Here is a 14,263-nt window from a genome sequence, read left to right as displayed (position 1 = left end):
GAAGTGCAAAATTACAAAAAGGAAAACTCAAGAGATTATCACCAAAAGCCTATCAAAAGATAAAAATAATTGCAACCCAACAAATCTATTTATCATAAAATACAAAGCAAGAAAATAAAGGGCTAAGTTATAGAAAAGGAAAAAGGAAGGGACTTTCAGCAAGACAATTGTAAGGAATATTAGTAAAAAATGTATAGAACACAATTATTATTACAACCCATCCTAAAAGAAGTATCATATAAACCCAAAAAGTAATTAACAATACATAAATTATGCAATTACAACTTGCGTATTTCTAATACCCAAATAAAGTTTCATACAATTATCAAAACCTGAAGAAGCATAATATTTTTTGCCCCAATGTTCTCATATTTGGAACAACTTGCTATGGAAAGGAATTCGGCCCCAAAACAGACACTTATGGAAAGGTTTCCAAATCTAAAAGGATTGTTGAGAAGTGAAGGAGAAGAGAAATTCTCTATGCTTGAAGAAACAAATATATAAAATTGTCTTATGATTGTTTATCTGACACTGTTTTTGTGAAGAAATTAGATGTTTGAGTGATAATTTGATTGATCAATGTATATATGTTTCTATGCAAATTTATAGAATATTGTAAAGAATATGAAAAAGTTATTACTACCATGGAAGATGAAAGAAACAAAACATTAAGATTGAAATAATTGTTGGTGATAACAAAGAAATTCAAACATTTAATAATTGTGGGAAGATGGAACAATATTCTACATTCAAATTTAATGTAAAAAATGAATGGTTTTCTGTTTAGAAGTTTTTTTTTTTTTTTTTTTAAATTTTTTTTAGTGTAGAACAAAATTGTTAATAAAAATTTGTATGGACATTTTCGTAATTCAACTTTAGACTTGGAGGTTTCCCACTTTTAATTTAATATGATACATAGCCCAAACTTTTTATCGTGTATACAACTAGTAGGAATAGTAAGATAGGAAATGGAAAATAAAAGACTAATTTTCCTTGCTTTCTTGCATAGGAAAACCATTAATTGAATGAACAACAATAGCTCGATTAGCCGAGTTATCTTGCAAGTCAATGGTACAATCAATGTCCTCTGTTGCTCCCAATTATACACACAAGTGTACATGGTCGCGCAAGTAATATAGATTCTTAAAGAAACGAGTTATCGTTTCCAAGAGACTTATGATCAACTTATATTCACTTAATTCTACAACTAAAAGTAAAAAGTAACCTTTTCAAGAGTTGATGATTTATTGCTTATCTACTAATAATTATGCACTAATTGAAAGTAACTAATTGTGAACGACTTTGATATAATGTTTCAAGCATGTTAAAAGCAATTCCAGGGCTGCAACATATAAAGAATATCATGTATCATATTACTGGCTTAGAACTAATTTCAGTTGTTGAGTTACTGGTTTATAGGGTTGATGATATGATCTGGGTTATACGCCTCTCGTCGCCTACCCCAGTTAGCTATCTAACTACATCGTTGAGCGGGGATAAATAGACTAACTGGCGAGCATTTATATTTCATCCTATTTCGTAACCAAGCAAGGTGTTCGTCTGGGCGTCAATCCTGAACACTAATCACCTCAATTTAATGGGTGGACCGAGCTCTCTATATTCTCTGGTCTATCTAACCTCTCCTCTCCCGCTTTTAAGATTAGACAATAGATTTATCTTATGGTGTGCAAGCATAAAATACTAAAACAAGAATATAGAAGTAACTTGTATTGACAACCAAAAATTAATTCGAACAACCTCAAATAATCAACAATCAATTCGTAGCTACAGCCCCAGAACTAGGGCATTTAGTTACTCATACTATTAGAAAATGAGAAAATACAATAATTCATGCAAATTTCGGAAAATAGAAGAGTTAAAGGATTAAAACCTATTACAAACTTGAATTCTTGCTCTTGCACACTAACTCAAACGTCCAACCCCAATTATGGAGCCCTAAGGATCTATTTATAAAATGAGGAAAACTTGGGAACAAATCCTACTCAAATTAGGAATCCTATTTAATGTTTAAAACTTGGAAAAGTCGGCAAAAGAGGGACGTGGCGCGCCTCCATCACGCCTGGCAGCGCACTCATAACTTTGCATTGTGGCGCGCCGCGCCTAACAGAGCACCAGGAAAAAGCTTCAGAACTTCAAGGGTTGGCGCGTCGCGCCTAGCAGAGCGCCAGGAAGGCCATTCTGATCTTTCGAGCCTAGCGCGACACGTCTCTCAGTACGCCAGGTCCAGGTGCTTCCACACTTAGTCTATTCTTCGCACGCCTTCGCATATCTTTTCTTCCATTCGACTCCAAGCTCCTTGAAAGTTCCTGAAATGACTGATCATGTGTGTTAGTGCACAATCATCACAAGTATAACAAAAATCAAGCTAATAGACTCAAGATCATTCCTCAATTCAAGCACTTTATGGGTAATTATTGACAACTTAGGCATATAAATATGCCTAAGATCACCCTCCACCACCAAAATGGACTTATTGGCTGTGGCAACCAACAACCTCCGTAACTCCAAGTTTCTCCTCAGCGAAGTCAATTCCGAATCATATATATTAAAGTTCAAATAATTCACCATTGCAGCAATCAAACCAGATTTTTCGGTCCCTAGAGGACCAAACAACAAATACCCTCTTTTCCATGCCTTGCCAACTTTCCTATAATAATATTTCCTCTTCACGAATTTCTCCAAATCTTTCAAGATCATGTCTTTTTTTATCTAATTCCATCGCGATTGTCTCAAAAGTGGACGGTGATTAAGATTCACTGGCTTCTACATTTCGTGTAAATTGTACATTCTCTCACAATCCACAGTGTGAATCTTGATCGTCTTGTTTACGTGTTTTTGCAATTTTTCTTCTTTCATGTGAGGCAAATACGATTTAACGACATTAATGTCCCTGTTTTTCTTGTGAAATGTGACCTCAAAGGACCTGATTTCAGATTTTAGAGTGGAATTCATGTCCCTGGAATTATTGAAGTTTGTAGACTGTTTGTCTACAGAGGCAAATCCACTTGAAAATCTGTCCATTAGAAACATCTGTCACCTGTTGGAATAAAACCTTGAAATTTTAAAAAAAACATCGTCTTCACGCGATCTATTACATTAAATTATCATTAAGGTAAATTTGAACGCGGAAGCTTACTTGAACACGTGAATACAATCGTTCTTCAAATCAAGAAGTATGAATTTTAAAGAAAGGCGACTAATTTCACTTTTCCGATGGTGGATTATTAGGAAAGAGAGTCATATGTCTGATGTGGAGAGTCCTCCACAGCAGACTACTTCTAGTCTATGTGAAACGGGGTCCTCAAAAATGTTGTTGCACTTGTGTTGTATCCTTAGAAAAACCATAAAGGATCTGACACACACGTCAATATTTTTGAAGAGTCCAAGTAACATAACTTCTAGTTTAGACCGGCCAAACCTTTTATGATAACAAATAACATGACATGCAGTTTTATATGTGCAAGACATTACCTCCTCATTATGTTCCATAGCGATGTTGAAATTCCCCTCCTTCTCAGGCTTACTGATTTTAAGTTGATGAATGTTAGGTGATAACTTGTTTCCAAAATAGGTCTCAGCAGCTTCATAAATTTCGTTGTTGACAAGGCAATCAAATTCGTCAATCACTATTGTTAGCTGATTCGAGAACTTGGTGAACATGTTTCTGAGTCCAAATAAGAGATATTCGTGGAGTTCCCAGGGGATGTAGTCATGGATTATTGAATGAACGAACATGGTTGTCGTAGCAACAGAACCTATTGTTGATAAAACAGTCTTGGATAAAGCCATTTTTTATTCTGCTGATGAAGAGGACATATTTTTTAAGGGTTTTTTGGTTAGTGGATGTTAGTGTTATGCACCAAATGTGTGACAAAAATAGTAACCAATATGTTGATGCAATTACAATTGAGGAAAATGCTAAATTTATAGTAAAAATTAATAATAACAAGGCTAGTTGGGCTTGAACATGCAAGTGTCACTTGACACCCCTTCGCCAAAGGTAGGTCCCCCCACCCCCGAGAGTATGTGGAGCACAAGTTCAATGATGTGCCTCATATAGAGAACGTTAAAGTCAGGTTGGATTCTCAAGTCATCTCTAAGAAATGGAGTTTCAAGTACCCGAGGACTATTATCCAAGATAATAGAATGATTGACGAGGAAGTCAAACATCGTATTGGTGTAGGGTGGTTGAAATGGAGGCTAGCTTCTGGAGTGTGATAAAAAGGTGCCACTATACTTAAATGTAAGTGATATAGAGCAGTAGTCAAACCGGCTTTATTGTATGGAGTGGAGTGTAACATCTCACTAATTGAAAGAACTAGAAAGAGTTAGAATTGGGAATAGTCATTTTAGGAAAGAATGAAAAATCTGGAAATTTGTTAAGTTATGTTAAGTTTGGGTCTTTGGTCAACTTCAAACAACCATAACTCCTATATCAGGATGAGTTAGGTGTGTTTCCAGATATCGTAGGAAATATCTTGGAATAATCTTTCCAACACCGCTGAGTTTGTGCGATTCTGAATTCGTATGAGTGAGATATGCCCATTTGAAGTTGGGATGTTCAAATAAGGAAAGTCTAAACCAAATTTTGGAAGGGTATTTTGGTCTTTACCATACCCAATTTAATTAATTCGTTTTTGGTAATTACTTAAGGGTCTAAACTGAACTTGGTCAATTTATGCTTTTGAAAAATTGAGTTAGGGTTTTAGAGAAGAGAAAAGAAGAGAAGAAGCAAGAATCGTTAATTCTCGAAGCGAAGATTGTGGATTTCGTCAAGGGGTGATCCCTACAAGGTATGTGAGGCTTTCATAACGTTGGGTTCGTTCACCCACGTGCCAAACATGTTTATTTCAGTGTAAGTTCGTCCTAAAAGGGTTGAAAGTTTGATGTTCTTGATATGTATTCTTGAATTTGATGTCGTTCTTGAATTGGGCTGAGATTGAGAAGTTTCTGAGATCATTACGTCGAATTATAGAGTTTTTTTGAGTTAGGCTCTTAGGTACATTTGCTGGGTATCTGAATCTAAAAGGAATTTGGGAAAAAGAACCGAGTTTAGGTGAATTGGGGCTGGAAAACGAAAAAGGAAAATTATTGGGCGAATCTGGTTATCACGCGGACCTGTTTTTCAGAATGGGAAAATTCCCCTCATGTCGTGGAGCGGTCACGGACCGTTCTTCCTCAAAAGTTATTTTCGTGACCAAGTATTTAAATACATCTCTGCGTCGCGGACTTGCTTCCAGACAGTGATTTATTGATTTTTTCCCTCATGTTTAACTATCTAAAAATACTCCTAAACGTCATGAGATCGTTCCTATCACAAATCACAATCCTTGAATTCATAATTCAATTCAAGGAAAGTTAAGACTTAAGTCAGGAAAAGTTAAGAGAAGTTTATAAAGTTTTCAAAAGTCTTTCACAAACGTTTTAACTTTGTCTTTAGATTAAGTTTCGAGTTGACTAAAGAGTTAAGAGTAAAGTTCATTTCTTCAAAGATTATACGGGAACTAAGTATTCCCAAAAGTTAGAAATATTTTCACATTTGAGCAAGAAAGGGAACATCGATTCTAAGAGAGCTTTTAAGCTAAGTTTTGAGTAATTATCTCAAACCAAAGAAAGAAGTTTTTGTTTTAAAAAACCATATGAGCTAAGTATACTTTTGGGAGTAGTATTGAGAACCTATGTGGGGACGCGAGTTCATAATAACTCAAGCCTCCATAAACCATGTAACCATCATGGGTAGTAAATGATCATACTTTTTAGATGATTCCTTAAGTGCTTTTTAGCATAGAATAGTGGATCCACTTAGTTAAGGCATTCTATCTGACGGCAAAGTATAGGACAGTTCTGGCAGCGTGGGCAAGACGTTGTATCACCACTTAGGCTCATAGTGGTGGTTGTCAGTTAGAGAAACTCCCACATTAACTATATTACTTTATTATATGAGTAAAGTTGAGTTTGTTATTGCATTTTCTTTAACGAACTAAGTTGTTTCCACTATTTTACAAGCTTTCCATATATTGCATGTGTTTTATTGCTTTATACTGAGTTAAGTTATTCATAAGTTGAGTAAAGCCAAGGTAAGTGTTTCTTTCAGATTCCTTTCAAGCTTATGTTATGTTTAGTTTTCCCCTCGCATACTCGTACATTCAATGTACTGATGCCATTTGGCCTGCATCGTCTTATGATGCAGACACAGGTAATCAGGATCAACATCTAGGACCCCGTTGAGCACTCAGAGTCAGTTGGTGAGCCTCCGAGCTTCTCGGAGGGCTCCTTTTATCATTTGCTTTTAGTATTTCAGTTGTTATGATGATCGAGGGTCTTTTCCCGACATCCCTCTTTGTTTCAAAGGCTTCATAGACATATAGTTATAGTTCTTTAGTCTTATTCATTTCAGTTGTATACATTTAAGACTTGAGTTGCCATTCTGGCTAAGTTATTATCTCTTAAGTTATTGCATGAGTTATGTTCTTATGCTTAGAGTCTTTCATTGAAGTAAGTAAGTCAGGCAAAAGGTTCGCTTGGGACTAGCAATGGTTCTCGAGTGCCAGTCCCACACAGGGTGTAGGCTCAGGGCGTGACATGGAGTGTTGTCCAGTTAAGAACTCATCTGTCTAGAAGATGAAAGTTGCAGAAATAAGGACATTAAGATGGATTTGTGGGCTTACAAGGAAAGATATGGTCATAAATGAAAACATTTGGGCCAAGATGGAAGTGACCTCCATGGCAAACAAGATGTGAGATAGTTCAGATATGTCAAGAAGAGATACACAAACGCCCTAGGGAGGATGTGTGAGAGATTGGTGTTGTAAAGCTTAGAAGAGGTAAATGTAGGTTAATAATTACTAGGGGAGGTGACAAACATTCATCTAATCGAGGACCTCGACATGACCCCGATAGAAGGGTGTGGAGGGAAAGGATTCGGGTAGAAGAATAAAAGTAATTAGTTTTGCATTTGGTTTCTCCAGTTGGTAGAATCAGTGATGTTTTATTAGTTTACTATTCCCGTATTTTTTTAATGCTATTTTTAAGATGACAAAAATGCTCAACAAATGGAGGTGGAGTACAATGGTTCCATTGTACAAGAACAAGGGTGATATTCAAAACTGTAACAATTACAGGGGTATCAAATTGCTGAGCCACACAATAAAGGTTTGGGAGAGTGTGGTAGGTATGAGGGTGAGGATATGGGTGTCCATTTCTAGGAATTAATTTTGATGCATGCTAGGGTGTTTGACTACTTAAAATATCCACCTTGTGCGGAGACTAATGGAGAAGTATAGGGAAAAAAAGAGGAATATTCATATGGTGTTCATTGACCTTAAAAGGGTTTATGACAAAGTCCCAAGGGATGTTCCTGGAGGTGTTTTGAGGCTAAGGTGTCCTGATGGTATATATTAGGGCGAACATGAATGATGGAGCTAAGGCTTGGGTTATAATGATCAAAGGAGACTTGGAGAATTCCCTAATTGAGATGGGGCTACATCAAGGATCAATTCTTAACCCTTTCTTATTTGCTTTGGTGATGGATGAGTTGACATGGTCTATTCAAGAGGAGTTTCCTTGGTATATGTTATTTGCAGACGACATATTGTTCGTTGATAAGACACGTGACAGAGTTAATGCTAGGTTGAAGATTTGGAGACATACTTTAGAGTCCAAAGGATTTAAGTTAAGCAGGATTAAAATGGAGTATTTAAAGTCAAAATCTAGGAGTACATGGAAGTGAAGCTTGCCACACAGACTATTTCCAAGAGGGAGTTGTAAGTATCTTGGGTTCGTACTCTAGAATAGTGGGGACATCGAGGATGATGTCATACATCACATTGGGGCAGCATGGATGAAATGAAGGCTTTGCCGCTAAAGTATTGTGTGATAAGAAGGTATCACCTAATCTTAAAAGGTAAGTTTTACAGAGTGGTGGTTAGATCTTCGTAGTCCACCCCCTCTTGTTTTCCACCCCCCTATTTCCCCTTACCTTCTTGTAGATCGCAAAAAAAATTGAGAATCAATATATTGGTTACTATTTTATCACACGTTAGGCACATAACATTAAAGCAAACATTTGAAACATTAGTAGACTTACGAGTTTATGGAATTAAATCAATATTAAATTTATATAAATTTAAGAATATCATACCCAAATTAAGATCAAATTATTTAATTCCAAGATATGGATTTAAAGAAAAGTTCAATTTCACGTGAGCTAGTCCATTGAGTTAGACTTGAAATAATGAGCCTGTTCGATTAGCCCAAGGCCCATTCCACGTGTCAAATGATATGACACACCAAGAACAAATAAAATGATATTACGTATTCAAATGACATGGCACTCCTAGTCATAATAAACACCAATCAAATGCAGACAAATGTTCCAACTGACATGTCTTGGCCAATTAAATGTGACCTTATCAAATGAGCCAATCAAAATCAAGCAAGAGTGTTCATCTACACTTAAATTGTTTAACTTCTACAACTATAAATAGGGGTGTTACATACCTCTCAAGGGGGACATTCAAGGAATTGGAGAAAAGGTATCTGGAATCGGAAGATCATCCGAAGAACAGGAGAGAACTACATACTCTAGGGGTGATCTGCAAGTTCTTCTTCTCTGGTGGTGAGCCGTAAGTTTCTATACCTTCATATGTGTGATCAAACCCTAGCTCCATATTCGTGCTAAAATTTCAATAGCAAATGATTCATCAACTCAAGAACAAGCAAAGACCAAGAGTTGATGGTCGTGATGATAAGAATTAGAGGATTACACCTTTCTATATAAGATTTCATAAGCATTGTAATCCCCGCACATTATTGGAATCAAATATTAAATACTTGTCGCTATTTTCTTGTATTGATTATTCATTTTTCAGGAACAAAAATTTAGTTGTTAAACACCCACTAGCCAAAAATCCCTTAAGAAGCATGTCCTCTTCATCAATAGAGTTGAAAATGGCCCTAGCAAAGAGGGTTTTATCGAGAGTAGGCTCAATTGCTGCAACAATCATGTTGGTTCAGACGATAATCCAGAACTACATTCCCAGGGAACTCCATGCATATCTCTTCTTTGGACTCAAAAACATGTTCACCAAGTTCTCAAAACAGCTAACGATGGTGATTGACGAATTTGATGGCCTGGTCAACAACAAAATTTATGAAGCTGCAACAATCTATTTGGCCAACAAGTTGTCCCCTCACATTCATAGACTTAAAATCAGTAAGACTGAGAAGGAGAAAAATTTCAACATCGCCATGGAACGTAATGAAGAGGTAATGTTTTGCGCGCACACACACATCTATACATATAATGGTAATTGCGTGTTACAGTATTTATTATCATAAAAGTTTTAGACCAAACTAAAAGTTGTATTGCTTGGACTCTTCAAATATATTTACCACTAAGAATACATAGACTAGAGTGGACTAATTTTGTGGGTAAACAAAAATATTTGTCACTACAGATTATAAAAAAAATTGTGTTGGCTATGAGCTATTTAGCAATAAAATTTCCAGCAAATTTAAGTTGTTTTGTAGTGATTGTCGTGTGTTTGTCGGATTCTTCTAAAGCTATGCACTTCTGAAGTATCTGACATGTGTATGACACATTTTTTAGGGTCCGAGCAACATAGAATAGAAGTAGTTAGATAGTCAACTTAATGCTTAAAGTTAAATGTTCGTAAAAAACATCCTAAAATATGTGTTATTGTGTTTAGATATACTGATACAACTTCTAATTTAATGACAAACTATACAAATTAGAAACAAACAAACTAAGTGTAATTATAAATAGGGTTGTGGTTTCCAGATCAGACATACATACATATGCTGATACAACATATGATTTAATGATAAACAAGAAAAAATATAAACAAACTATCTGTAATTATAAATAAGGTTATGGTCTCCATATCAGACCTATGACATATTTCTAATAGTCCACCATTAGAAAAGTGAAAATCACTTTTCTTAAAATCAAAGTCTTGGTTTGAAAAATTGTTCTATATTCGTGAGTGCTCAGGTAAGTTTCCACATTTAATTTACCTTCGTAATAATTTAACATAATAGATCTTGTGAAGATGATGTTTGTTCTTTAATCTTGCGGTTCTATTACAACAGGTGATAGATGTTTATAATGGACAGACATTCAAGTGGATTTGGCTCTGTAGACAAACAGAGTCTAAACACTTCTACAACCCCAGAGACATGGATTCTGCTGAGAAATCTATAATAAGGTCCTTTGAGTTGACATTTCACAAGAAAAACAAGGACCTTGTCCTTAATTCTTACTTGCCATACATCATGGAAGAAGCAATATTGCAAAAACACAAAAACAAGACGATCAAGATTCATACTGTGGGTTACGGAAAGATGTTCTGTTTACATAACATGTGGAAGTCGGTAAATTTTGATCATCCCGCCACTTTTGAGACAATCGCGATGGAATCAGACCAGAAAGACATGATCTTGAAGGATTTGGAGAAATTCATGACGAGGAAAGAGTATTACAGGAAAGTAGGGAAGGCATGGAAAAGAGGGTATTTGTTGTTTGGTCCTCCAGGGACTGGGAAATCTAGTTTGATAGCTGCAATAGCGAATTATTTGAACTTCGATATATATGATTTGGAGTTGACTGCAGTGACGAGGAATTCAGATTTAAGGAAGTTGTTGGTTGCCACAACCAATAAGTCAATTTTGGTGATTGAGGACATTGATTGTACCATTGACTTGAAAGCTTATTTGGTTAATCGAGCTATGTATGTTCTTTCAAATGATTTTCATCAGTCAGAGAGCACGGTAAATTAGTCTTTTATTTTCTTTTTCCTATCTTTACTGTTCCTACTAGGTACGAACTCAGATTAATACCAAATGATTAAATAGAAAAAGTTGGGGCTATATATGTATTTTAGTTTATGGAATAGTATGAAATCTGTAGTCAGGGGAGTGGTCATGGAAGATAATGGGTTTTGCTCATGCTATTACAATTTTGAAGATAACTGGTTAATTACCATAAATTGGATAGGATATGTTGGCCTTTTTTTGTGTGTAGTATTTCGACATGACAAGAGTGTGAAGGGGTTCAGAACAATTGTTATAATGCGTCCTTGCCTACGGATTAGTCAGTTTTTTTTACAAATTATACTGACATGAAACTACAATAATTTCACCCTCCATTAATTTGTGATTTTCTTGAATAACTTAAGAGTCAATTATTGAGAAAATTTGGATATGGTATTAGTGTATTGTGTAATACTTTACCTTGCTGATTTTTTTTTTTATTGCAGGTTACCTTGTCAGGTTTACTGAATTTTATTGACGGGCTATGGTCGAGCTGTGGAGACGAAAGAATCATAATTTTCACAACAAATCACATAGAAAAACTCGACCCTGCACTGCTGCGACCTGGCAGAATGGACGTGCACATTCACATGACATATTGCACACCTTGTGGTTTCAAATTTCTTGCTGACAATTACTTAGGAATTAAGGATCATGAATTTTTCAATGAAATTGAGGAATTGATTGACATAGCCAATGTGACACCAGCAGAAGTGGCAGAGCAGTTGTTGAAGGAACATGAAGTTGAAGATTCACTTAAAGGGTTGATTAATTTTCTTCACCAAAAGATGAAAGAGAAGGAAGAGGCCATGGAAATAACTCAAATGGAGTCTGTTGATGAGAAGAAAGAAAGTAATGGAAATGGGATTAAAGAAAAAGAGTAATAATCCATATCACTTAATCATGATTAGAAGATTAGTTTATATAATTTTGTTATCGTTAATCTGATGTAAACGATCAAGTAGTATGCCCCCCCTTAAGAGTACTATTATATTGATAGATGGAATTTCGTATTGCTATTACTGTATTTGGTTTATGAGTGCTTCAGATAAGAAAATGATTTCTTATTCCATTTGACATTTGAATAGGAGAATAATTCTACAATGATTTCCTGCATTTTATTTACAGATTATTCGTTCTTTCTATAACCATAATTGCTTCTTCACACTCTTAAAAACTTTTTCTCGCAGACTCTGTATATGATGTTTGTAAGCAATGCAAGCATGACCTCAAACAACTAATTTAGTCTGTATATAAATTATTCCCTCTGTTCTACTATTCCAAATGATTTTCCAATAAATTTTGCATTTTCCTCGATTGCCATTGCACCCTGTTTTCCCTTACCTTCTTGTAGATCGGAAAAAAAATAATGATTCAAGAATCAATATATTGGTTACTATTTTATCACATTAGGCACATAACACTAAAGCAAAATCTTGAAGCATTAGTAGACTTGGTAGTTTATGGAATTAAATTTAGACAAATTCATGAATTCAAGAAACAACCTAGGAATTAATTCACTTTTCTAATGGTGGACTATTAGAAAAAAGCCATATGTCTGATCTGGAGAACACAATCCTATTTATAATCACACATAGTTTATTTGTTTTTAATTTGTTTGGTTTATCATCAAATTAGAAGTTGTATCAGCATATCTATACATAAAAACATATATTTTATGATGTTTCTTACGAACATTTTTAAGGCTTACTAATTTTAAGTCGATGAATGTTTGGTGACAACTTGTTGCCCAAATAAATTTCAGCAGCTTCATAAATTTTGTTGTTGACAAGGCCATCAAATTCGCCAACCACCTTCGTTAGCTGATTCGAGAACTTAGTGAACATGTTTTTGAGTCCAAAGAAGAGATATTCATGGAGTTCCAAGGGGATGTAGTAGTGGATTATTGAACGAACCAACATGGTTGTCACAACAATAGAGCCTACTGTTGATAAAACAATCTTGGCCAAGGCCATTTTCGATTCTGCTGATGAAGAGGACATATTTTTTACAGATTTTTTGGCTAATGGATGTTAGTGTTATGCATCAAATGTGTAAATAAAAATAGTAACCAATATATTGATGCAATTGCAATTGAGGAAAATGGTAAATTTATAGTAAAATCATGGGAAGAAAAGAAAAACAGATAAAGTGAGAAATTGTCCAAAGTAAATAGGAAAAATTGTACCAAGACTAACAATAGTAATAGTTGGTATTGACTATGACTTTGAAACTTTCCTATAAGAAGCATAGTGTACTCCACTATAGTTGGAGATTCCACAAAATCCAAATTTTATTTCTAGTACTTTGAGCTTAGTTTGCTTGCCATTCCCATCCTGGTGCTATATTCTTTACAACATTGCTGGACTTTATTCTCCTTCACCTTGTGTTCCAATATTGCTATCAAACTCACCTTATTTCCCCTAATCATCTCCTTCAAGCTGATAAGAAGGCAATGCAGGAAAGATCCAACTGATCATCAAGAAAAGTCACTCAAATTGAAACTAGAAAAATGGAGCATGATTGACGAGAGCAAAGACATGCAGAAATCTAGAGTCTGGTGGTTCCAATCAGGGGATTCTAATTCTTCTTATTTCTTTGCAAATATGAAGAATAGGGGAGTTCAACCAGGCAAACTTACATTTAGCGAAGGGGTGTCAAGCGAGACCACTTCGTTGGAAAATTTTACAATATATATATAAAGCTATATGTAAAACAAAATGGCGTTACTTGACACAAATAAACTAATTGAATGTTGGTTCACCGTCCGCTTTTGGTGTTTGAGGTCGGGGGTTCAAACCTCATTCTAAGCATAGTTTTGAAAAATATAATATACTCCTACTAAAAAATGTGGCTAAGTAGTATTGAACTCAAGACCTTATTCTAAGCTTAGTTTTGAAAAATATAATATACTCATACTAAAAAATGTGGTTAAGTAGCATTGAACTCAAGACCTCTTCTAGCTTAAAACTAATCTAAACCAATGAGTCAAGGACGTTAGTTTCTACAAGTCACTCTTGCTTACTGCAAACACCCAAATGCATGTTGTAGATCCAAAGGTTTTTCTTGAAGGGACTCCTACCATAACAAGAAGCCAACAGCTGGAGTTGATAGCCACCATTAGACGGGAAGAGTTGTATACTGCTCTTAAGGGTATTGATGAATCAAAAACCCCAGGTGTGGATGGTTTTAATTCATGCTTCTTCATAAAAGCATGGCCAGCAATTGGAGGAGATGCCATCGATGCTTAGTGTTCTTTACCATGTACAAGCCAATAAATTGCAGACAAGTTATACTAATCCCTAAAGTTAAGAGTCCATCTTCTGTGAAGCAATTTCGACCCATTTCCTGTTGTACAATACTCTACTAATTGATTTCAAAGGTGATCACTCAGAGATAGCTAATGGTA

At 35.4% G+C, this 14,263-nt stretch overlaps 1 protein-coding gene and 1 pseudogene across 1 annotated transcript; one reads left to right on the top strand and one right to left on the bottom strand.

The window, feature by feature from the left end:
• Positions 1-983: 983 nt before the first annotated feature.
• Positions 984-3,837, bottom strand: LOC102583590 (protein HYPER-SENSITIVITY-RELATED 4-like; annotated as a pseudogene).
• A 3,592-nt stretch (positions 3,838-7,429) lies between these two features.
• LOC102583264 (AAA-ATPase At3g50940-like) lies at positions 7,430-11,821 on the top strand. Its single transcript, XM_006343369.2, has 5 exons — positions 7,430-7,587; positions 8,508-8,645; positions 8,892-9,288; positions 10,135-10,812; positions 11,301-11,821. The coding sequence occupies exons 1-5, from the start codon at positions 7,430-7,432 to the stop codon at positions 11,736-11,738; spliced, it is 1,809 nt and encodes a 602-aa protein (XP_006343431.1). The 3' UTR covers positions 11,739-11,821.
• Positions 11,822-14,263: the final 2,442 nt, after the last annotated feature.

This window comes from Solanum tuberosum, unplaced genomic scaffold (genome assembly GCF_000226075.1).
Source record: "Solanum tuberosum cultivar DM 1-3 516 R44 unplaced genomic scaffold, SolTub_3.0 scf00039, whole genome shotgun sequence".
NCBI lineage: Eukaryota > Viridiplantae > Streptophyta > Magnoliopsida > Solanales > Solanaceae > Solanum > Solanum tuberosum.
This window is presented reverse-complemented; position numbering and strand designations above follow the sequence as displayed.